At 40.7% G+C, this 26,005-nt stretch overlaps 1 protein-coding gene across 1 annotated transcript in view; it reads left to right on the forward strand.

Moving 5' to 3' along the window:
- LOC126334570 (BTB/POZ domain-containing adapter for CUL3-mediated RhoA degradation protein 3) overlaps positions 1 to 26,005 on the forward strand; it is a 95,554-nt gene that overhangs the window by 35,576 nt on the left and 33,973 nt on the right. The window contains exon 3 of the mRNA XM_049996957.1: positions 19,585 to 19,637. Coding sequence (XP_049852914.1) covers positions 19,585 to 19,637 — 53 coding nt within the window. The remainder of the gene's footprint in view (positions 1 to 19,584; positions 19,638 to 26,005) is intronic.

Genomic DNA, 26,005 nt, shown 5'->3' on the forward strand with positions numbered 1-26,005 from the left:
AGGTGTTGATGCAGTTGCAGGTCCTGTGAAGTCCTGCTCTCGCTTACATAATGGGACTGTGCTGCTGGAGACCAATAGTGATTTTCAAGCCCAACAACTGCTTACAGCTTCGCCCCTCCATGACTTTCGTGTTCACATTGAGGCCCATTGAACGCTGAATTCCTTGCATGGAGTTATTTACACATGACTGTGTGATGGTCTGACTGATGGAGAAATCCAAACTTACCTCCCTGATCAGGGCATCACTGGTCCATCAGGTAATGAAAAAGGTTGATGCAACCTTACTGCGCACACAGGCTCTTTTTCTCACGTTTGGTTGAGTAGCGCTTACATTGAAGATCAAAGCAGGCTATGAAGTTGTCACGGTCTGGCAATGAGATGTGCTGTTAGCAGTGTCAGCATTGCAAACACACTTGCATGGCCTGTCGAAACATGGCCAAAGGTGTTACTTCTGGTAGCAATGCTCGCGACAGTGAATGCCTTCCTCCTCCTCCTCCTCCTCCTCCTCCTCCTCCTCCTCCTCCCCACTGTATCAATTGTAATGGCAGCCATGCTGCCTGTTCCCGTGGATGTCCCATGGATCTCAGTGAGAGGGCCATCCAGGAGATCCAAGTGAAGAAAAAAAGTACCTTATCCTGTCATTCGCAACTTGTTGGCCAGTCGAAAGCCCTGCATTTAACCATCCAGAATTTAAAATACCATTTCTGTTATGCTTCGTTCTACAAAGGACGTGTCTATGCAGACTTGGGACCTCCAATTCATCACTGCAGTTATAAAATTGCTGGCTATGATGATAGTGTCCCCATCGCCTCATCTTACAGCTGTGCAGCAAGCCACCCAATCTGTACCCCCAGCAGCAAAATCGCCTGCTGCAGAACTGGCATGCTAGAAAGGATGGAAGGAATAATCTCGCAAAGACTTATTATGTCCCTCCAGCCTATAACCATTTCTCACCAGGGCAGCCTTCCTCTAGCTTATAGGTAAACCCCTTCACCCCTTTTTGCTGTTTGTTGACTTCACTGTTAACCATCTCCTGTGGGGCCCTTAAGAGCCTATCTGAGAGGTCCTCTCTTGGCTGACCACCTCAATCAACTTGACCTCATATGCCTTAACACCGAATTACCCATGTTCTTTTCAGACTCCATGCATAGCTATCCGCATTTGATCCCCTCTTTTTGCACTATCCATCTTGCCCATCACCTTGAGTGATCCATTCTCTCTAATACATACTCCACTGACCATTTCCCATGTGCTGTCCATTTGCTGACTCCTACCCCACTTATGTGGAAACTCAATTGGCAGCTTTCTAAGGCTAAATGGGAGCTTTACTCCTCCCTGGCATCCTTCGATGAACAGCATTTCCCAAGTTGTGATAACCAGGTAGAACACCTTATAAACATTATCCTTACTGCCGCAGAGTTTTGTTTCATTTACTTCACCTTTACCGCACTATGCCCTTATCCCTTGGTGGACTGAGGCATGGCATGATGCAGTTCGCATGTGGAGCCATGCTCTCCATACTTTTAATCATGTGCTGTGATGTTATAGTTATAAATAGGGACAGGAAAAAATTGGTGTTATTTTATGGCCAAAATCGGTGTTATTTTTTGCATTTTTCGATGTTATTTATCGGTGTTATTTTCTGGCAAGCTTATTCTATTATCAATTATCTATTTTTGTCATATTTAACCATTTTTCAATGCTATGTTGAAAATGGAACTATTCCTAAGATAGGGTGGGCCAAACATGAGACAAGTGTAGAGAAACATTATTTTAACAAAAAATTGACACAAATAATTATTTAAAAACAAATACTAAAGGTAAAAATGAAAATAATGGTAGACAATTTTTCTCACCGACTTAAATAATTGTTACATAGTTGAAATTTCTTATAGAATAGCGATAATGAAACTTTGAATAAAATCTCTTAATGTAAAGAAAAATCTTTGCCTCTGCAGTGTTATCGTTAATAAATAAAATGTCTTGGCTACATCCCCAAGAGATTTTTCTGTATGAATATCATCAAAATATTTATAAACATTTACGAAAAGTATTTAACTTGGGTTAAAAATAAGCCACAATTCAATTTTCTTAATTTTTTTTTTTTAATGTTCACTGACATGTTGGATTGAAACAAAGTTTATAATATGTTTCAGTACAAGTTTTGTGTTTTAATTCTATTTCCCATCAGTAACACAGTCTTTTAATACAAAAATACTTCCTTTATCATAGTCTTTTTTTCTAACAAATGTATACAACTGGTAGTAAGGCTCATTTATGTACTGCATTTTCAGCTTATTTTACCAAAAACTGGACAAATTGGGTAAAAACAGATAAAACAAATCCATCCTCTAACAAAAGAAGCATAGTTCATCCTTACACCAGAGAAGTAAAATGTAGTAAACACTTGAAAAAGTGAGAATACGCATTTTTTTTTAAAAAAAAAGAGTAATAAGGAAACAAGCTAAGAAAGATAGGTCTACAGTAGCACTGAGTCATCACTCTGTAGACAGTTTTTCGAATGACAGCATTGTCATTATTTCAATGTTGTCTTCTGAGAGATTGTGCTGCCTATCTGTCAGTACTTTGTTATAGTTTGAAAACAGCCTCTCGCTGTCAACATTGAAACACTAGAACCAAACAGCTTTCAATGCTGCATCTGCAAATTGCTGATTGTCAACTGCAGTTGCCTGTAGACATTTCACTATGTCAACTTGTTCCAACTGCATTGACATTTGGTTTTGAACAAAATTCTGTCGACATTGATACCCCTTCAGAATATCTGCAGTACTAAGAACAGTCATCCCAGGTACAGATTGCAAGATCCTGGCCATTTTGGAATTAATAGGATTGAGAATTATTGTCCTTGGATCAAAACAAGAATCCAAGGCTTTGAAAACTGATCTACTTGGATCTGTGGCGATGAGAGTTGACAATCTCGTTTGGAGGTGCAGTCCAGTCTGCTTCAATCCCTCCTTACTTTCTGCCTGTAGCACTTCCCTCTTTATTGTTCTTAAAATCTCACTGGTTTCATTGCCAAATATTCCTTTTGCCACAATACTGAAGCATACTTCAAGATACTTCAACTTTGAATAAAGTTCATGTGAAATTGGATGCTTTGAAGTCTCTAAAATGACAGCCATGCTCATCAAGTCTGTGGCATGTCCTTTAACAAACATGGCCTCTGAAAGAATCCTAGTTACATCATTATTTGGCAGTGAAATAATATACTCAATGCCTGCATTTGACAGCTCTCGCATATCATCACTGCGGAAGGATTCAGTCATTACCTCAAAATATTCTGCTGTGTAGATGGCTTTGGAGAGCCAAGAATTCCATCGTGTTAAAACTGGAAGAGGAAAAACCTTTGGATTTCTGTTTTTCTCTTTAAGAAACTGCAAATATAAATGTTTCCTCTTTCTGGTGTTTAAAAAAGCACTCTTTAAATGACTAATTGTAGTATTTAACTTACTAAGTTTCTTGGAATAAATGTTAGCAATTAGATTAATTTTATGTGCCCAGCATAGAACGTGGATTAAATTATCGCCTATTGTTGTTTTCAAGGAGTCAACACATTTGTTCATATACCTGGCACTGTCACTCCTAATGCCTTGACATTATCATACTGTATATCATATGTTTGAAGAGCTCTCAAAATAGCACAAGCACATTGTATCGAGTTTGCTGCATCGAGAACTTTCACACTTGCCACAGAAAGGCTCTGCTCATTCCAAGCTTCAATGGTTCTCAACAAAACAGCAAAAACACAACGGCCTCTTCTGTCAGTGGTCTTGTCTGCTAATATATCATCATTTTTCCCTGCTAACTGTTCCATTACCTCACTTTTCCTTTGCTGTTGTATTGAAGGCACAATAGTCTCTCTCATTGTTTTAACACATGGGATGTTACCAGCTCCTAAAAAGAACAGTCTGTTAGTTGTTTGGACCTTTAAAATAATGTGATACTGTACAAGAGCAAAATGGGGGGGGGGGGGGGGGGGGGAGGGCAACTGGAACAGTAGGTTTTAGAACAGTCAACCAGGCAAGTTAAAGGTACCACGATGAACATGTGGATTTGTAACAATCAGCTCTTATGCCTAAATTAATTCCATTATTTAAGATTCACTAATTAGTTTTTGGTTATTTCAGGGTATGTAGTGCTGAGGTTGGGTACATTCCTAACAGCCCTAGGATACATTCATTCATTATAAGTGTGAAGGAGTGGGACACACTGTTCCAGTACCTCAGATGTGGTGATTAGAATTTACAGTTGCTGACTTAACATTATTATTTTTTTAACTATTAATGATATGCCCCTAACATAAGATACAAAGATGAGAAAACTGGGAAAGTCTAAGCATTAATAAAAATTTTAACTGAAATATCTAGGTTGCTTTGTTCTGTAGTCTCGCAAAACAAGAAGGGACATCAAACAGATGTGCAGAACTATAGACCTATATCTCTAATGTCAATCAGTTGTAGAATTTTGGAACGTGTATTACGTTAGAGTATAATGACTTTTCTGGAGGCTAGAAATCTATTCTGTAGGAATCAGTATGGGTTTAAAAAAGATTGTCGTGTGAAACCCAGCTTGCGCCATTCGTGCATGATACTCAGAGGGCAATAGACAGGGGTTCCCAGGTAGATGCTGTGTTTCTTGACTTCTGCAAGGCGTTTGATACAGTTCCTTACAGTCACTTAATGAAAAAAGTAAGAGCATATGGACTATCAGACCAATTGTTTGATTGGATTGAAGAGTTCCTAGATAACAGAACGACGCAGCATTTCATTCTCAATGGAGAGAAGTCTTCCGAAGTAAGAGTGATTTCAGGTGTGCTGCAGGGGAGTGTTGTATGACCGTTGCTATTAGTAATATACATAAATGATCTTGTGGTTAATATCGGAAGTTCACTGAGGCTTTTTTTGGATGATGCTGTAGTATATCGAGAGGTTGTAACAATGGAGAATTGTACTGAAATGCAGGAGGATCTGCAACGAATTGACGCATGGTGCAGGGAACGGCAATTGAATCTCCATGTCACAAGTGTAATGTGCAGCGAATACATAGAAAGAAAGATCCTTTATCATTTAGCTACAATATAGCAGGTCAGCTACTGGAAGCAGTTAATTCCATAAATTATCTGGGAGTAGACATTAGGAGTGATTTAAAATGAAATGACCATATAAAGTAGATCATCGGTAAAGCAGATGCCAGACTGAGATTCATTGGAAGAATCCCAAGGAAATGTAATCTGAAAACAAAGGAAGTAGGTTACAGTACTCTTGTTCGCCCACTGCTTGAATATTGCTTTGAAAACCGCAATACTATTTGTATTGCGCACAATATTGTTTATTCGCAAGGGTTGGCAGCGAGCATGCGCAAAACAGTTGTCCTGCCAATGAATGGTCTCTGTAAACTTGACTAATGACTTAAACACAAGCATGTAGAATATTTACGTGGTTTGTGTTCTGTCACAGAGTACACCTTTTTCTTTGTTTGGATGGTTTGAGAATGGGTTCTGATATGTGAAACTGGTCATTAATTAAACAAAAGTATCTGAATTTTGCAACTTTGGCTGGTTTTTACATCAAACTGGTTTACTCATGTTGCTGTCCTTGGATTTCCAGCATGCTGGAATAATAACAGAAGTTGAAATTTATAGCTGCTTTTTTCCATAGCAGAAATTAATGCTGTCTTGTAGAATACCTGCCACACCAACCATTTGGAACTCATCACATATTCAGAAACAAACATCCAAATGTTTATTTCATTCCTCGATCTCTAATCAGATGGAAATGTTAACACCATTCATTGCAGAACATACTTGTATTATACTTTTGGATTTTTTTCTTTACTTTTACTGTAAAAAGTGGTGGTCGTAAGCTAAATGATTCATGATGGTGTTGGCAGTGTTAGCACCGATGTCTTTCCAAATTACATTCATAACAAAAGACCAGGCCGTGTTGACAATGCTATGATGGAAAAAAAATATACATAGTAGCATGCAATGGGACACAAACCTACATCCATTCATATCGTAAACCACAAAAATATCTGTTATGTTATGGCTTACTCAATTGACTACTGTCTAAATGATCACATTTCTTTAAGCTTTATATCGTTGCTGCATTATTAACCACATTTAATGTGCAGGATGATGTTTTTGTGATAGATTTTACCGCCGCCATTGCCTTGAAACAGCGTACTAAGACACACACACACACACACACACACACACACACACACACACACTACAAAGAAATAAATAATTGAAAATCACACAGTGGTCATTCATACACGCTTGCAAAAGTTGATATTTGAAAGGCCACTAGTCATGTCACAACTGCTAAAAGTAGTGCGATAGTTGAACATGGAACATTTCAACATTAAATATGTCACCGACATCATTAGATTTACGACACTTCTTACGAAGACACAAAGAAATTTTGTTGAAAAACGCTGATTTTGCGTTACTTCTTTAAATACCACTGAATTCCCGTTACTTCCTTAAAAACTGTTGAATTCACGTTATTTCCTTAAAAACCACCAAATTCACACTATTTGTTGTGTTATCGTTTAAACAAATTTTTCCAGTCCCTACTTATAAACAACTGTGCGCGCAGTGTCGTCGCATTCTTCAGGATAACAAAAGAGCTAGTTGGATTTCATTTTCTAGTTCCTCTAACAGTTCCACTTCCTCTTCTGCCATGTGGGCCAACCTTCAATGGCTCTCTGAGACCAAGCTCCATTATCCAGTTTCCAGGCTGACCATAGCAGATGATGTCTTTGTGTACCTCATTACTAACTCCAAAACCCTGGGCCCATATTTTGCAGAGATTTCTAGCTTCACCTACTAACACCCTGGTTTCCTCCATCAGAAATAAGTGGAGGTGACTCGGGAAAGACCCTTCTCTTTCCAGAATCATCAATGCCACAACACCACTTTTACTGTGAGGGAGTTCATGCTTTCACTTCATCTCGATGCTCCGCCCCAAGGCTGGATAGTGCTCACATTCAGATGTTGCAGCAGCTTTCTTTTGCGGGAAAGCATTTTGCCTTCATACATAAAATTGTAGCTGGTAGGATGGGCCATTTCCCAGTTGCTGGCATGAAGCCACTGTCATGCCCGTACCTAAGCCCTGTAAGGACAAACATCTTCCTTCTAGCTACTGCCCCATTTCTTTCACCAGCAATTATTATGTGGATTTCAAGCACACTGTTGTGCAGGTGACCATGTTGTCACTTTGTCCACACATGTTGTGAACGGCTTTCTGTAGTAATCCCAGACTGTGGCCATGTTTTTTGATTTGGAGAAAGCCTATTATACCTGCTAGAGGAATGGTATCCTCCGTGCGTTGTACACGTGGGACTTCTAAGGTTGCCTGCCCTGTCTCCTTCAGCAATTGTTAAAAGACCACGTTTTCAGCGAACACGTAGGTTCTACCTTGTCGGACACCTTTATCGAGAAAAATGGGTTGCCTCAGGGCTCTGTCCTAAGTATTGTCCTCTTAACTATAGCCATTAATCCTGTTATGGCCTGTCTCCCAATGGGCATTTCCAACTCCCTTTTCATTGGTGATTTTGCCATCTCGTGCAGTTCTCCATGGACTTGTCTCCTTGTGCGGAATCTTCAGTAATATCTCGATCCTCTTTACTCGTGGAGCATCAACAATGGCCTTTGCTTTTCCACTGACAAAACCGTCTGTATGAATTTCTGGCGGTGTAGTGGGTTTCTTCCACAGTTTTTACACCTTGGGTCTGTTGCTTTTCCATTTGCTGGAATTACAAAATTCCTGGGGCTCATGCTAAATAGGAAATTTTCTTGATCCTCCCACTTGTCTTACCCCAGTGGGCTCGCCACTCTTTGGTGGGTTCATGCTTGCCTGCCATGGGGCCCCAGCCTTTGCAACATTTTTTCTCTTCTGTGCTGCATGTCTATTCTCTTGCTATTCCTTTACCCTTCCCTTGGGGAACATGTCTGGGGTGTTATTGGGAATGTTCTGCATTGTTTGTCGCTGACGTAAGAACAGTCTCACCTTTGCCTTTTGCTCTCTTTTCCTTCCTTCGTTTCCCTTCTCCTCTCATTCCTCTGCTTCGATGTTTGAAGTTCCTGTTTTTGTTCTTCCTCCTTGTGCACTCCAGATGGCCGGCCCGTGTGTCTGATGTATAACACATGACTGGGTAACATACAGTGCCCACCCCGGGTCAAGAGGTAGGGTGCGCACGTACCTCCTGGTACAGGCCAGGCCTGAGCTGCAGACTTCCCAAATTGCCGATTGGTCCCTCTGTCAAGTCATTGGAAGGTTTGAGCAGTCACCTGAGGTGGGTGCGCCCCCTTGTGAAGGGAGTCCCCAGTTGGAAGGAGTGCGCCATCGAAGTTGCTGGCAATCATGAGAGATTTTCTCGCAATGAGTCAATTGTCTTCCCAATCAATGTCTATGAAGTGTAAATGTAATGAGACTAATAAAGCAAAGGCCTTTCCAGCTGTACCACGGTTCCTCGTGGTCTGAAGACGGTCAGTCCATCGCCAGGGTAAATCCATTTATTATTCAGAAAGGTGTTGATGCAATTGCTGGTTCTGTGAAATCCTGCTGTCATTTATGGAATGGCACTTTGCTTATGGAGACTACTTCTGATTCTCAAGCACAACTACTGCTTGCCGCCTCACTTCTCCACGGCTCCCCTTTTCGTGTCAAGGTCCATAGAACTTTGAATTCTTCCCATGATGTAATTTACACCAGGCTGCTCGACATTCTAACAGAGGCCAAAATCCAATCTTACCTCTCTGATCAGGGTGTCATTGCCATCTCTTTCTCACCTTTGATGGAGTGGTGCTGCCGTCCAACATCAAAGCAGACTATGAAATTATCAGAGTCTGCCCATACATTCCGAACCTGATGCGCTAATACCAGTGTCATCATTTCAACCACACTAAAACATCTTGTCGACACCTGCCAAATGCTTAACCTGTGGTAGAGATGCGCACGAGGGCAATTGTCCGCCTCCTTCTCCCCGCTGTATCAACTGCAATGGTGGCCATGCTGCCTCCTCTCAGGATTGTCCCACTTATCTTGATGAAGAGTAAAGAAAAGTGTGCCTTACCCAGTCGCTCGCAAGTTACTGGCTAGTCGCAAGCCCTGTGTTCTCTCATCTGGCACCTATAGTTCTGTTCTTGTTACCCCTCGCTCCATGAAGGCCATGGCCACGCAGACATGCGAACTCAAATTCAGCTCTGAGGTTGTTAAATCGCTCAGTATTAAGGTAGCATCAAAATCCAATCATCCAGCTGTGCAACAAACTATCAAACTCTCGCCTCAAGGGGCGAAGCCACCAGCTACACAACCAGTAGGCCGGAAGGAGTAGTCCCATCTAGATTTCCTCCATCTCTCCAGCCATACAACACCCTAGTCTTCATCGAACCAGAAAGGCTCAAATAAGTTCACCAAAGGCAAACGTCTTCTCCTTTGCCAATTCGAAGATCCTCTTCGATGCTGTCACCAAGTGGTACCTTAGCCCGGTTGGTCTCGGCATCGCCAGTGCGCACCACCATCCGTTTTTCAGTGTTGGACTCCATGGACCGACTGCACAAGCAAGCCAATTCTTCTCTGGTCCTGTGGAGCAGGATTTTCCTGCTTTTGCGCCCTGTAGTAGTGACTCTACACTAGCTGTCACTTGACAGCCACCGAGTTGACACCGCTACCTCTCTTCCTCATCATGACTGTCCTCCAATGGAACATTTGCGGCCTTCAGTCCCACAAAAAGGATTTATGGCTGCTTTTAGCATTGCAGCATTCCCATGTACTCTGCCTTCAGGAAACAAAATTGCACCCTCACAACTGCTTGGAGTTTTCACATTACTTTCCGATTCGTTTTGTCCTTCCCCCTTAGGTTGGTATTCATAGTAAACTCATCTCCCTGACTACCCATCTTCAAGCTGATGCAGTTCACCTTTCCCTTCCCCACCTGACTTTTCCTCTCTGTTCCATTTATGTCCCTCTGTTATTCGATATCACCAGGGCAGACTTCCTTCAGCTTATTGGGCAGCTATGTCCCCCATTTCTGCTACTCGGTGACTTTAATGCACATCATCCCCTTTGGGGTTCTCCCATGACCTGTCAGAGATGTGCCCTCTTGGCTGACCTTCTTAACCTCTTCTGCCTTAACACTGGAGCACCCACATTCTTTTCCGAGTCCTCACTCACCTATTCCCACTTGGACATATCCTTTTGCACTATCCAGATTGCCCATTGCCTTTAGTGGTCCATTCTTTTTGACACCTACTCGAGTGACCACTTCCTGTGTGCTATCCGTTTGTTGACTCCTACCCAGTCTGTGTGCATGCCCAAATGGCAGCTTAGTAAGGCTAACTGGCAGCTCTAATCCTTGCTGGTGACCTTCGAAGAACAAGATTTCCCCAGTTGTTATGACCAGGTGGAATATCTCTCAAACATTACCCTTACTGCTGCAGAGCATTCCATTCCTCACATTTCCTCTTTACTACGTCGTGTCCCAGTCCCTTTGTGGACTGAGGTGTGCCACGACGCAGTTCACGCACGGAGACATGTTCTCCGTGTTTTTAACCATCATCCTACAATGGCAAACTGCATTCATTATAAACAGAAACAGATGCATACAATGTGTCATCGCGTTCTTTGCGATAGCAAAAGAGCTAGCTGGCTTTCATTCACTAGTTATTTTAACATTTCCACCCCTTCTGCTGTTGTGTGGGCCAACCTCCGATAGCTGCCTGGGACCTAGATCCATTCCCCAATTTCTGGCCTGACAGTAGCAGACGATGTTATCATGCACCCTATTGCTATCTCCAACACCTTGGAACGCCTTCCTCCATTGGAAATGAGCGGAGGAGGCTCAGGCAATATCCTTCTCTTATCTGAATCATGAGTGCTACAATACCGCCTTTACTGCGAGGGAGCCAGATCTTGCTCTCAGTTCATCACCATTCTCCGCCCAAGGGCCAGGTGCCATCCACATTCAGATGTTGTAGCACCTTTCTCTTGCAGGCAAGCAATTTCTGCTTAACACATACAACTGCATCTGAGCAGAGGGCATATTTCCAGGACGCTGGCATGAAGCCAGTCATACCCATACCTAAGCCCGGTAAGGACAAAAATCCTCCTCCTACCACTGCCCCATCTCTTTTACCAGCTGCATTTGCAAGATGATGGAACGTATGATTTGTGCCCGGCTGGTATGGTGGCTCAAGTATCACAGTTTCCTGATGAATGCACAGTATGGATTTTGAGCACGGTGTTCTGCAGTTGACCATCTCGTTACTTTGTCCACCCGTGTCATGAATAATTTTTCTGTTGAAATCCCAGACAGTGGCTGTGTTTTTTGATTTGGAGAAAGCCCACGACACCTGCTGGAGAACTGGTATCCTCCATACTCTTTACATGTGGGGCTTCCGTGGCCACCTGCCCTGTTTCCTTCAGGAATTTTTAAAATATTGAGTTTTCGAGGTACATCTGGGTCCTGCCTTGTCGGACATCTTTATCCAGGACAATGGTGTGTGTCAAGGTTCCATCCTGAGTGACGTCCTCTTTGCTATTGCCATTAACCCTATAATGGCCTATCTCCTGTGGGGCATCTCTGGCTCCCCTTTTTTTATGATTTTGCCATCTATTGCAGTTCTCCGTGGACCTGTCTCACTGCCTTCAGCACTGTCTTGATCATCTTTACTCCTGGAGCATTGCCAATGGCTTTTGCTTTTCCAATGACAAGACTATCTGTATGAATTTCTGGCAATGCAAGTGGATTCTCCCAGCATGTTTACATCTTGGGCCAGTTGCCCTTTTGTTCATTGAAACTACAAAATTCCAGGGGCTCATGCTCAAATAGGAAACTCTTTGTCTTCCCATGTGTCTTACCTGGCAGCAGGCTGTACGTAGTTCCTCAGTGTGTCCTACGTGTCCTAAATGGTACTTCTTAAAGTGCCGATCATACCACCCTACTCCATTTGTACTGGTCCCTTGCCCATTTGAAACTCGACTATGGGTGCTTTGTTTATTCATCTGCCTGCTCATCCCTCTTAAGCATTCTCAACACTATCCTCCATTGTGGCATCAGTTTGGCCACGGTCGCCTTTTACACTAGCGTGGTTGAAAGTCTGTCTGCTGAAGCTGCTGAACTATCACTGTCCTACCGCCGTGACCCACCCATCCTATGCCTTCATCTTTAATGATTCCTTTAATCGTTGCATCCCTCTTCTCTGTTACGTCCTGGAGTCCGCTTTCGGCACTTGCTACAGTGCCTTGACTTCACATTACCTGCAACTTTCCTGGTAGGTGTGAACCCTTCACAACCTTGACTTTGTGAAGTGGCCCATGTTAACATAGGCTTTCATTCGTTTCCTAAGGACACTACTCCAGTCTCGGTCTATCACCTTCAGTTTCACGATCTTCACATAGAACTTCGTGATGGTACCCTAGTATACACTGATGGCTTTCGGACTGACCGTGGAATCAGGTAAGCCTCCATGATTAGCATCCATGCCTTTCGATATCAGCTTCTGGCACACTGCTCAATATTTACATCCGAGCTCTTCGCCTTGTATCAGGCCACGGAGTACATCCGATGACACAGCCTTTTCAATTGGGTCTTCTGCTCAGACTCACTCAGCACCCTTCAAAGTCTGTGTGCACTGTACACCACACATCCCTTGGTGCAGTGGGTCCAGGAAAACTGTCACTTGCTCACTTTTGGTGGAGCCAGTGTGATGTTTCTGTGGGTTCCTGGTCATGTCGGCTCCCAGGAAACGAAGCTGCTGACACTGCTGCCAAGGCTGTAGTCCTCGTACCTCAGCCTGTGAGTACCTATTCCCTCCAATGATTCTCTGTGTTGCCGTCTGTCAGGAGGTGGTGTCCCTTTGGCATCACCAATGGTCTTCACTTCACGGGAATAAACTCTGGCATATTAAGCCTGTCCCATTGGCTTGGATGACCTCCTCTCGGCCGTCCCACTGCTAGGATGTCGTTTTAACTAGGCTGCATACTTGGCTTTGTGCAGTGGCCCGTTTTCATCTTGGACTACATCCACTTCCTAATGAAACTACTCTGGATTTGATCTATCACTTTAAGTTTCTCAATCTTCACAAGCAATTTAGCGTAGGCACCTTTGTGTACACTGATGGCTCTAAGACTGACCATGGTGTTGGGTGTGCATTCATCGTTGGAACTGACCATTTTCAGTATCAGCTTTCAGAACACTGCTCAATATTTACTGCAAACCCCCTTGTCCTATGGCAGGCCATCCTGTACAACCTGTGGCACAGGCTTTTTAATTGTCAGATGCTCCGATTTTCTCAGTGCCCTTCATAGCCTCCATGTGCTGTACTTAGTCCATTCTTTAGTGCAACAGGTCCAAAAAAGCTTCCACTTGCTCGCTGTTGGAGGAGCCACCATGATGTCCATGTGGGTTTGGTGGTCATGTCGGTCTGACGGGAAATGAGGCTGCTGACACTGCATCCAAGGCTGCAGTTTTCCTAACTCGGCCTGCTAACTCTTCCATTCCTTTGGACGATCTCCATGTTGCTGTTTGTCGACAGGTGGTGTCACTTTGACATCACCACAGTCTTCTCCTCCAGGTAATTAAAGCTCTTTCAGCAGTTAGGCTGACCTCCTCTCAGCCCTCTTGCCATGAGGAGATCATTTTAGCTAGGTTGAGGATTGGGAACTGTCTTTTTTTGCTGTCTCCACTTGTTAAATGGTGATGGTCCCCCATCACTTCATGCTCATGATTGTCAGCCATTGATGATTCAACATTTCCTGACCAAATGCCCTTTTTTAACTGCTAACGTTGTAGTGTATGTTTGCCGCCTGAGTTATTGGATGTTTTAGAGAATGACACATGGGCTGTTTATCCATCGTACCACTATGGCGAAGGAAATGTAATCTTTGGTTTGGGACATCTGCTGTCTCTACAGTGCATTTCATGGATCTTTCTCAGAGATGAGGTCCCTGTTTTTAGCTCTCTTTCTTTTTGTCGATTAGGCTTAATGTGTAGTCGTTTTCAGTTAGGTTTTCTTATTAGTGTTCCAATGTTTTGACATGGACTTTTTTGACCTCAGTCGTTTTTACACACAAAAAAGTGTGCATCAAATATGGCATGGTAGTAATTTATTAGTGACTGATGATTATTGAGATAATGATGGCTTGCATGTGGTAAGGTGAAATGATAATGATTTGGAATGAAAGTTCTAAGTTCCTTAGCAGCAACAATGGCCTCCTGTGTTCCCATGCCTTGTTTCTGTCATACATTTCAAGGCTCTGGAAGTGCCATCTTTGAGGTGTGTGACAGGAAACATAAAAATTGGTTGCCAGTGTCTTGTGTAGCTGGAAGAAGGGTGGGAAGCCCACTTCATGATGCAACACTGACTCTAATGAAGGACAGGAAATGGAATGCTCACCACAATGCTGTGTTCTGTAGCCCTTGCAGCTTCTGTATTTTGTCTGAAGCTCCGTAGACTCACTTGGAATCCAATAACTCCAGAATGACGTGATATCACTTGATACACTCATTCAAAGTTATAGCAAAACATAATTATACAACACCGTTATTGGGTGTGTTCCATGAAGCTTTCACTGCAATGAAAGTAAATTTGACCAGTTTTACAGGGTTGAATATAATGCCTTGCATTTTCTCAAACTATTAATTAAAGTCCAGTTGTGTTCTCTGCATATGTAGTGAATATTACGCAAAGTAAACATAAAAAATTGTTTTTATGTGCTCAAACAATTTGTAATGGCAGTAAAACAATTTATTGATGGAATAGGGCTTATGATGGAACCCAAAGAAAATTAAGTAAATGACCGGAAAAAGCAAAACCTGGAATTTTAAAAACAGTTTTTACTATATACCAGGTGCCCCTCCTAAGAGTCATCAGGCGCATTTTCTCTGGTGATTCAGCAGATATTTGCAATTTAGTTATTTCAATATATAGCAAGAGTCAGCCCAAACAAATATTGCACATCATGTTTTTCACCTGACGCCAAGTGTTGATAGAAAACATCAGTTTGTTTCTCTTTACACAAACAAAAAAACGGCTATTTAATAGAGTGGTCTGAAATCAGTCAACTGTGATATTTGTTTTATTGATAAAGTAAAACACATGAATGACAAGCCCTCAGGTAGTGGTAGAGCAGTGCTGCTGCATGGCAGTAGCAGTTAGTGCAGGCCGGGGCAGTGCCATCACTGCTAAGAGTATTGATTATTCTTTGTGTCTTAATGTCAATTTTACTACATATTTGTAAAACGAAGATCACACTGGATTAATTTTGGACACACCTATTGAACGAACACGCGAAATTCTACTTTGAAAACAGCCCTGTTTGTAACAAGAAACAAACACTTTTCTATTGACACTAGTGGCTGCATGAATGAGTTGAGAAGTATTTATGTGGGCTGACTCCAGCTACATGTTGAAGAAGAAAAAATGCAAGTTGCAAGTATATGCTGAAGCACCAGAGGAAACATGACCCTATATATACATGAGCAGAAAACAATGTCCTCAAAACCTCTAGATCCTATGTAAATATTTTGCCCCTACTGAAAACCTGTGGTCACCCCTAAATTTAATGTGTAATAAAATAAATATGTAACACAAACTGAAATCATATCTGTTTCACAACTACTCCTACTCCACAGAAGAATTTCTGAATGTTTAGTTGTGTGGTGGGTGAATGGGAGGGAGGGAGGAAGGGTGGGTGGCTGGCTGGGTGGGAGGGAGAGCGGGCAGGCAGACTGCATGTGGCAATACACTCACTCTCGCATAAAACAATGTATAAATGTCTCAACATGTCACCATATTTTCCACTGAGAAGATGGATTGTAATTGTTACTGACTGAGTGAGAAGTCAGTCAGCTATAATCCATGCAACATGCAAATAAATAATTATCTGGAACTCAGAAATTTGTCTCAGATAATAATTATAGTCTCTCTTAAACAATCATTAAACTCATCAGTTGCTTATGAGAAAATCATAAGTCATTTACATTGTAATACGACTCCTGCCTGAAATATTACATTTACTTACTCCTTCATTCATTAACTTCCCAGAGGCTACCTTTGTTGAGGCAACCATTTGAATGCCACTTGCTATTCTTCGGTCGACACACAATGTTTGCCTGTTATTCTGGTCTCGATGTCTGCAAAGCAATTTTTTTCTCTGTCATCCCAGTGTTTTCTTACCAAATATCTTGCCGTCTGATACAGTTCTGAGAAAACAGCTGTGGGCAAAGATATATCCTACAAATTTCACCCTTCTTACTTTTGTTTTTATCATCAGGCTTCTGTTCTCCTGCATTTCCATCTTTCGTTGATGGAATGTTAAATGTTATTCTTTATTCATTGTACATCCCTCAGAAGCTTCTACTTTCCATCCAGCTTTTTCTAGTCATTTTTTATCATATCCACATTTGTGATTTCATTTGTGTCATCTGTTTCCCTTCTGTCTTGTTATGTCCATAAAGTAGTTTACTGTTGCACACATGTGATTGTTCGCTAGATATCTGTATTTCTAAATTAACAGGTTTATTTGACATGGCAATGCATAGTGCAGTTCTGGTATCACTGTAGGTGGCATGCACAGTTTGTTTTATGATGGCTGAGTGAAATTAGGGAGGATCCAAACTCAAGACTGTCATCTATGGAATGTGTCATTACCAATCATGAAATGGCAGAAATAACCCCTCCATTAACCTGTTGACACAGCTCCAAATGCAGAGTCTTATCTACCTGCCACAGTTGTTCTCCTAATTTTGGACATCATCTTGACATGAAGACTTTCATATAACATGAGAAATGAGCATTAATCCAGTCCCAAAAGTATAGTAGGTGTTATCATAGTTCGATTTAATCATTCACTGGGCATTCAACATGACTGCTTCAGTAGTAGCTGTTTGTTCACATCCCTTAGCTTACTTTTCTTTCATGTTTGAATTAATTGAACTATTGACATGCTAGGAAACTGGGTGAGAGAGTTGATACCCAGATGTAATGACTCTAACTAGCGATTCACAGTGCAGTACAGTTATTTATTAAATGAAATTGTCATGACTATATGCTAGCATCTGAATATTGTATTGAATGTGCTTCTAATTCTTCCTCATTATTGTAACTATAAACTGAGTGACCTCCACAACCTTATTGTAAACAGTTACATTCTGTTTATGCTGAGATGCTCATGATTCCAAGAGCTATTTTACAAAAAGGTTATGCTTCTTGTAAACTGCAACTAGTTCTTTCCAGTGTGAATTAAAGTGCTTATAGGTGCACTTTCTTAATTTTCAAAAGAACTTTTACTACCATGCTTTTGAATGCCAAATAAAAGGTTAGTTTTGTTGTGTAAATGATTGTGCTGAGGATTTTTCCATAGATGAAATGAAGGGGGTCATTACAAGAGAAATTGTGTGATAGAAAATTGAGTATGTAAATTATCTTATTCTTGGAAATTAAAGAAATAACAGCAGGAAGGCATCCAGGTTCATAATTAGATCTTTTTGTATTGCGTTCTCCCCTTGGCTATACTGAATTATAGAATTCAATACATGGTACTGTTCAAATTATTCAATTTGGAGAATAGAAATGACATCCAACCTTGAAAGTAACACATGTAGAACCCTTCTGCTGTAGTTCAGATTTGTAACCTAGAGAGAACCTGGCCATGATGATTAAATAATGCTGAGGAATGCCATTTGGTGAGAGTTGTGAACACACACACACACACACACACACACACACACACACACACACACACACACACACGTGCGAGATTACCAAACATATATTATTCTGTATTATTGTGCATAAGTTTTTAGCATTTCATTTTATTATCGTAGCAAGTTCAGTTCAACCAGTGATTTTTGAATACTAAAAGAGTTTGCCACCTTGTGAAAGTTCTTTTGCTGCAGTTATTGATTATGTGAAATGGGTTTAATGCTCTTGAGGTAATGGAGATCTGATTGGGGAATAGTAAGGTGCCAGTTAACAAAATTGTGTTCGTCTTGAACAGTAGTATATTATCAAGAAATTATTTAACACCTTACAATTAGCAAAACACACAATTTAACAGTGGGAGCACTGATGGCTAGTAAATAAAGCAGGTAAACCCAAGGCTTATCACATCAGTAAATACAGTCCTTAAAATGCATGGGTGTAAGATGATAATTTAGAAAGCAAAGATCACTGCTTGTTGGGGTATGCAAAAATAAAATCACCTTCCTTTTTTATCATAGTAATTTAAAGTACTAGGCAATTGCAGCAAGAATTATTAATGGCTATGTGCTGTGGCTCATTAATAGACAATTACTGGTCAAGAACTTAAACTGACCAAACAAATAACTGCACTTGGCAACTGCACAAATGGCTGAAGGGCCAATAATTAATGATTAACACTACAAATCCCTTTAGGGTAATGAAATATTACACACAAATTTCATTAAGGAACAAGATGACTCACCCCTGAAGATCACTTACAGCAACAATGGCCAATCATATTAAGTGAGTAGAACTTTGCGGTGAAAAAAAAATCTAAAAGACAGATACAGGATAACAGAACCAGTGATTGGTGACCATGTAAATGAGTTTTACAATGAGCAAAGGTGCTTTATCATCTAAGTGCGCCTCAGCTAGCATACTGGATATCAGGCTTGTACACACAGTGAGCCTTGAGGTGCAATAGCCACCCAATGTACTGCTCACTCAGCTTAGATAAAGTCAGCCCTCCAAATCTCCATACTGCTGCTAACAAGTTCTCTCATTTCTGCTTGCTACACATGTCCTTTTATTCCCACCCACTTCTGCTCGTGCTCTCAAGTGGACTGGCGTCCACCAGTTTCGCACGTGCATGCACGCACGCACGCATGCACGCACACACACACACACACACACACACACACACACACACACACACACACACACACACACACTACACATTACACCTTCTGAGGCTACAAATGCAGAAGACTTACGTGACAAACTTCTGTATGGTATCATAACAATTGGCACATACTTGAACAAATATGCACTTTAATTAAGAATTGTATTGGGAAGTAATGTTGCTCATTTCCTAAATAAATTTATCTTATTGTATATATTCTTGCTCACAGATAGTCGCAACGAAAAGATTATCAGAAAGTAAGCTTTTGGTCAACAAGGCCTTCATTGGAAATAGAAAATGTACATATGCACACACAAATGCAAACACAACTTGCACGTGTGTGTGTGTGTGTGTGTGTGTGTGTGAGAGAGAGAGAGAGAGAGAGAGAGAGAGAGAGAGAGAGAGAGAGAGAGAGAGGGGGGGGATAGAGGGACGGGGGACAGACAGACAGAGAGCGTGAGCATGTATGCGTGCACACGTTCTATTTCCAATGAAGACCTTGTTGGCCGAAAGCTTATTTTCTGACAGTCTTTTTGTTGTGCCCTTCGAAATATTGTCACATTCCATCCTGGATTTTCAATTGTTTGTGTATATTCTGGGTGTACCATAATTGCAGCTTAAAAAAGTTCTTTGTTTTTATTTCACTTACACATTTAAGTTTTTTCAATTTGTTCTTTCTTTATTTCAGCCTGTTGTGAAGTTGTTGATTAATAGACACAACAACAAGTACTCTTATACAAGGTAAGGCTGCACAAGTTATTTGATTTCGTTTGAAATAAGATTAATAAGTAAGTCTTTATTAATTTATGCCTTGTAATTTAACTAGTACTGCAATCTTTTTACTAATTCTTTTACATTCACAGTATTTTTTCTGTTGCCCTGTATTCAGACCCGTGGCTAAATTTGGTACAGGAAAGTCACATGAACAGCACAATTCAGCACACTGTTATCCACTGGTTTACACCCCGTTTTTGTGATTATGGAACAGATGTTACTTAATCCCTTAAATCACTCCAGTGCTTTTGAGTAAAATGGCACAGTGATAAAAATAGTGTATAAACATCCCCTTTCAAGTCTCCTGTGATTTTCCTAAATGATTTCTGGCATAGGCAGAATGACTCCTCCACTGAAGTAAGTGCTCTGTTTCCAATAGCCTCCTATTGACTGATAGTTGGTGCTTTGGAGATGAGTGATGTCTCTGTTACACCATGCAGATTATATTTGGAAAAGATGACAGACATATCTCAGCTTTGTAAATTTATTGTAACATTTTTCGTACGTCTGTTGCTTGTATAAAGGTGCTCTGTAATGATTGTATTGCCATCAAAAAACAATGATGGCACCACATGTCACCCCCAGGGGGCTCATTGCTCTTTGGCGACTTCTTGCTTGGCAACCACATGCCCCCAGCCTTTGTAGCATCTTTTCCCTTCCGTGCTGCATGTCTACCCTCTTGCTATTATTTTTCCCTTCCCTTGTGGAACGTGAGTGGAGTGTTTTTGGGAATGTTCCACATTTTCTGTAGCTGACATAAAACCAGTATCACCACTGTTTTTCATTTCTTTTTTCCTCTCTTCATTTATCTTCTCTTACCCTTTCTCCGCTTTGGCGCTTGCGGCTCCTCTTTTTCCTTCTTCTTCTCCTGAAGGCTGACCCACGCATCTGACGTGTAACTGGTGACTGGGTAACATGTAATTCCCAGCCCAGGTTAACAGGTAGGGTTCGCATGTACCCCCTGGTACAGGTCAGGCCCAGGGAGGAGTGATTGCCTGAGCTGCTAGCTTCCCAAGTTGCCAATTGGTCCCTCCGTTAGGTGTTGGGAGGTTACCTGAGGTGTGAACACCGAAGGGAAGTGAGTACCCCTCTGGGGAGGGGGGGGGGGGCAGTTGGAAGGAGCATGCCATTGGAGAAGCTGGTAGTCATGGTGGATTTTCCTGCAATGAGCCAATCATCAGTATTGCAGTCAACGTCTACCAAATGTAAACGGCTTGAAGCTCCCATTTCGAAGACCTTCCCAGCTATGTCATGGTTCCTCATGCTTACACACACCAAAGATGGTCAGTCCTTTGCAACGGTAAATCCATTTCTAATACAGAAAGGTGTTAATGTACATGATGGCCCTGTGAAATCCTGTTCTCATTTACACAATGGCTGTTTGCTTTTGGATTCTCAAGCATGACTACTGCTTGCTACTTTGTTCTTCCATGGCTGTTGTGTTTATGTTGAGGCCCATAGAACTCTTAATTTTTTCTGTGGCGTTATTTACACTAGGCTGGTGCCTTACCTAGTTGCCTGCAAGTTATTGGCTAGTCACAAACACTGCGTTCTACCACCTGGCACTTAGTGCTGTTCTTGCTACATCTCGCTCAATGAAGGACATGGCCATGCAGACATGTGACCTCAGATTCAGCAGTGAGGTTGTAAAATTGCCCAGTGCATGGTAGCATTGTCGTCTCCTCGTCCATCTGAGCAACAAGCCACTAAACATTTGCCTCCCAGTGCAAAGTCACCTGCTTCATAACCAGCAGGCCAGAAAGGACAGAAGGAATACTCCTGCGAAGACTTCCTGCATGCCTCCAGCCAATGAACATCTGAATCTTCCTCTGGCAAATGGAAAGGCTCCAAAAAGTCAAATAAAGGCAAACGGTCTTCTCCTTTACTGCCTCAAGAGATCCTCTTCAATGGAGTGCCATGCGATAACCCCTCCCGGCTGACCGGGGGGAGTAAACCAAACTTTCATTTCACAGCAGACAAGAGCATTAGATGTTTGTGAAATGGGAAGACATTAGAAATGTCTTGCTTTTGACAACAAAACACAATATGACTGCATCCAATATCAGTGTCTGAACAGAATTGGGAATGGTAGCGACTCAGAAACCTGCCTGTATGTTGGATTAAAAAAAAGGACTGGTGTAGACCACAGTGACCAGCTGATGGGCTAATAACCTTTTGAGAAGAAGCAGATAAAGTGCCAAAAGTAAGCTTTTTTCACGTTTTCATTACAATTATAGCAAATTTGTATGTTTTATGTAAAAAGTCAAGGCCTTCTGCAAAAATCTTGTTAAATTTATTACTGAATTGGCAGTGACTATGATAAGCAGAGGTATGGTTTAATCAATTTGTACTCAAAATATGAGGGGCATTTGAAAAGTCCGTGCAAAAGTAAAAGCTACTTACATGTTTGGGGTAACCTTTTTTATTTTTTGACATAGTCTCCTTTTAAACTTATACACTTTGTCCATGCTGTTCTAATTTGTTGATCCCTTCTGAATAATAGGAATTGTCCAAGTCTGCAAAATAGCTATTAGTTGCTGTAATCACCCCCTCGTTTGAATAACATCTTTGTCCCGCCAGCCATTTCTTTAAATTGGGGAACAAATAGTAGTCAGAGGGAGCCAAGTCTGGAGAATAGGGGGGATATGAAACAAGTTGGATTCGCATTTCCATTAATTGTGTGACCACTGTGGCGATACCTGTAAGACACCGCTAGCCCACGCCTCTCGCGGTGTGCGTTTAACCCCATTTAAATGACGCGCCAAGCGCGCGCCCAGCGGCTGTACGATTAATTAAATAATCGGCGTGCGAATCACAGTTGAAATCTCTGGTCCAGAGGGACGTGAAGAGGCTGTGGTCCAGAGAGAGAGTAGAGTCAGTCTAGTCTTGTTCAGTCTTAAGAGTCAGTCGAGCTAGAAAGTGTCTTGTGAAACGATCATTCTGTGGATAATATTAGTGTGATGATTTCTTTTATATGTGTTGTGTTGTCTTCTTCGATGAGTAAAAAAAAAAAAAAAATATAGGTAAAATAAATTTTTGTGATGTCCATCAATAAGTTCATTCCAGTAAAAATAGAACCACTTCCCTTCACCTTTATTCACCCTTTTTTCTTTCTTTCCTTACAACATTCTCAAAAACAAAAAAATTACCACCCTCCCCTTTTTTTTTTTTTAATTCCGGACATCACACCACAGCTGCTGAGGTGTATGCTGGTGCATTGTCAGGATGGAAAAGGACATTTTGCGGTGCAATCGCCGGTGCTTTTCTTGCAGCGCGGTTTTCAAACGGTCCAATAACAATGAATGATATGGGTTTGTGATAGTTTTACCCTATTCCTGATAGTCGATGAGGATTATCCCTTGCAAATCCCAAAAGACAGTCACAATAACCTTTCTGGCCAAAGGGCTGGTCTTCACCTTTTTTGTTGCAGATTCTGCCATGGTAACCCATTGTTTAGATTGCTGTTTGTTCTCAAGAATATAGTAATGTATCCTTGTTTCATCCACAGTGACAAAACGATGCTTAAAGTTCTGTGGATTCTTCCTGCACAGCTGCAAACCATTCTTGGAACACTTCGCATGATTCAGTTTTTGGTTAAGCGTGAGCAATCGCGGAACCCATCTTGTGGATAGCTTTCTCATGTCCAAATGTTTATGCATACCTGTTCATTTGAGATGCCCACAGCACTAGCAATCACACGCACCATAACTCTTCTGTCATCAATCACCATATCAGGGATTTTATCAGTGATTTCTGGAGTTGTAATCTCCACAGGGCATCCAGAACATTCGGCATCACTTCTGCCCATGTGGCCACTCCGAAAATTTTGAAACCACTTATAAACTGTTCTAATCGAAGGTGAAGAATCACCGTAATGTTTATCAAGCTTCTCTAGTCTCCTGAGGCATTTTGCCTTTCATAAAGTAATGTTTAATCACCACATGAAATTATTCTTCATCCATTTTTTGACAATCACTCAACTTCCTTGAATCACACGAATGCCAAACACAAAGAAATAGACCAATATGGCTGAAACTTGGTGTGCGTTCTTTCCAAAGATGCTAATAACTAAACATGACCTCAATATGCGCCGGTGGTGGCATCTCTCGGACTTTGCATGGACTTTTCAAACACCCCTCGTAGATCACCTGTAGACAGACTTAGAGGAAAACATTTTTCTAAACTTCTTCCTGCTACAGAAATGTCAAAATGGCTTTGGAGAAAATGTAAGGAATGTGCTGAACACAGGAAGGGAAGATCTGGGAAAGTGGTAGGAAAAGATATCACGTGTTATTATTATTGTGAAATAGGTATTTTGGTTTCCAAAATCCTTTGAAGTTTTCCATACTAAGGCAAATGTAATTAATTTTCAACAAAAAAACTACATTTTCGTCAGTTTTATTTTTAGTAGCAACAGCTTCCACTTCTGTCCCCATTTAGGAAGTGAAGGATGAAGAAAGATTTTTGTGACAATAGCATATTTTCACTTCAGTATAAAAAATGTGGGCACTGATGTATGTCTGTTTCTTCACAGTATTTCATACAAAGAAGAACCCTCTTTCAAATGCGAAGTTCTCTGGAGTAGAGTTTATCACACAAAATTCAGAAAAACTATGAAAAAGCACAGTATCAGCCTGTTGAACAATGCCCTAGCTGTCTTAAACATAACTATGTATTATTCCATCTTAGGTTATATGAATGAATGATATAATTGTCAGTAATTCATCAAATAAATATTCTCTTTGAAATATTCATAAAATTGAGCAAAAAATGAATTTGTCTGAATTTTTGTCCCCCCTTTGGATATTAATATGTAGAACACAAATAATAAGAAAAAAGAACTTATGCCAAAACCATTTCAGTTTCAAATGCTATGGTTTCCATGCAGATGAATTCAGAATCATTTACAATCCCAGTGTCCACAGATGTCACACATACTTATGCTTTGGTTTGCTGCACATTTGGATATTTGGGTTAATACATAGGCTGAATGTCTGCCTGTCTTCCAGCAAATTTATGCAAGAGTAGATCACACTGCTTATAATACTATCTACATTATAAACAATGTAGTGATTACATGCACCGTCACTGAAACAGTTTTGCTCTTCTACTTCTAAATACAGAGTATTGTATCCTATTTGATTTATTGTAATTATATTACTCAGTGTTTCATCTAGTTTCAATTAGTCTGAGTTTCAGCGTAAGAAATTTCTTTTCTTGTCCTCCTTTTTCCTCTCAATTGAGTGTCAAACCATGCTGTTGTTGTTGTGATCTTTAGTCCAAAAATGGTTTAATGCAGCTCTCCATGATAGTTACCTTGTAAGTACCTCTTCACCACTGCGTAACTGCTGCAACTGCCCCATCTATCCAAAAACTAGACAGGATTAATAAAATATAAAGAAAAGTTTAGATGGTGGTTTTAATGCTGCAGGTGTGTCTACTTACAAGGAGATCAACTAACAACTGCTTTTTTTTTTCTACACGACATTCAGAACTTAGATATCTATCTTCAAAAATTGTTTGATATAACTGGAAAAAATCTTGAGTAAATTGAATTTGAAGATTTCCTAGGAACATTAATTCACTAAAGTAAAGGCGACTTTTACAAGGTGACGCATGGCTCACTTGATAACATTAGAGAATGGTAATCAGGTAATCTTATGGTGTTTTTTTTCCCCCATTCAGTTTGAATACCTGCATCATTTAAATATGAAATTCATCAATATGAAAATTACGCATCTTGTAGTTTCTGTTTCATATAACACGCATAGTTAATGTAAACTATTAATTATTGGTATTTTCTAAAATATTGTAAATTAAGATTGTTTAAATTAATTAATGATCTTTTGTAAAACACTGATAATTAAGAATTTATATTTGCAATGAAAACTGGAATTTTACATGCAATATGTCATTAGGAACAAGAGGACATGCATTTTTCATAAAAAGTTATGATCAGATACACATTAATTAGTATATATTTGAGGAATTTTATAAATATAAATGATGGAAGTATTAGTTTTGGATGGAAAAAATACCGCAATGAGATTCAAACCAGCTTTCATTATTTGGTTGCCGTCCTCCACTGGTGCCGACTAAGCCACCCACTCATGAAAAATTGCATAAATTTTAGTGAATTAAGGTTTCCTGGAAAACTTAAGTTGGTTTTGAGAGTTACATCGAAGTACCTTGAGTGATTGATGTTAGAGATCTGAACTTCATATACCATAAATATTTATTTAAAAAATTACAAAAATCTGATTGCCAGCTGATCTCCTCCTTAGTCTCTCCTGTTTGAGTACAATGCTCAGAACTTTCATATATTCATGTGAAAC

This window comes from Schistocerca gregaria, chromosome 1, assembly GCF_023897955.1.
Source record: "Schistocerca gregaria isolate iqSchGreg1 chromosome 1, iqSchGreg1.2, whole genome shotgun sequence".
NCBI classification, from domain to species: Eukaryota; Metazoa; Arthropoda; class Insecta; order Orthoptera; family Acrididae; genus Schistocerca; species Schistocerca gregaria.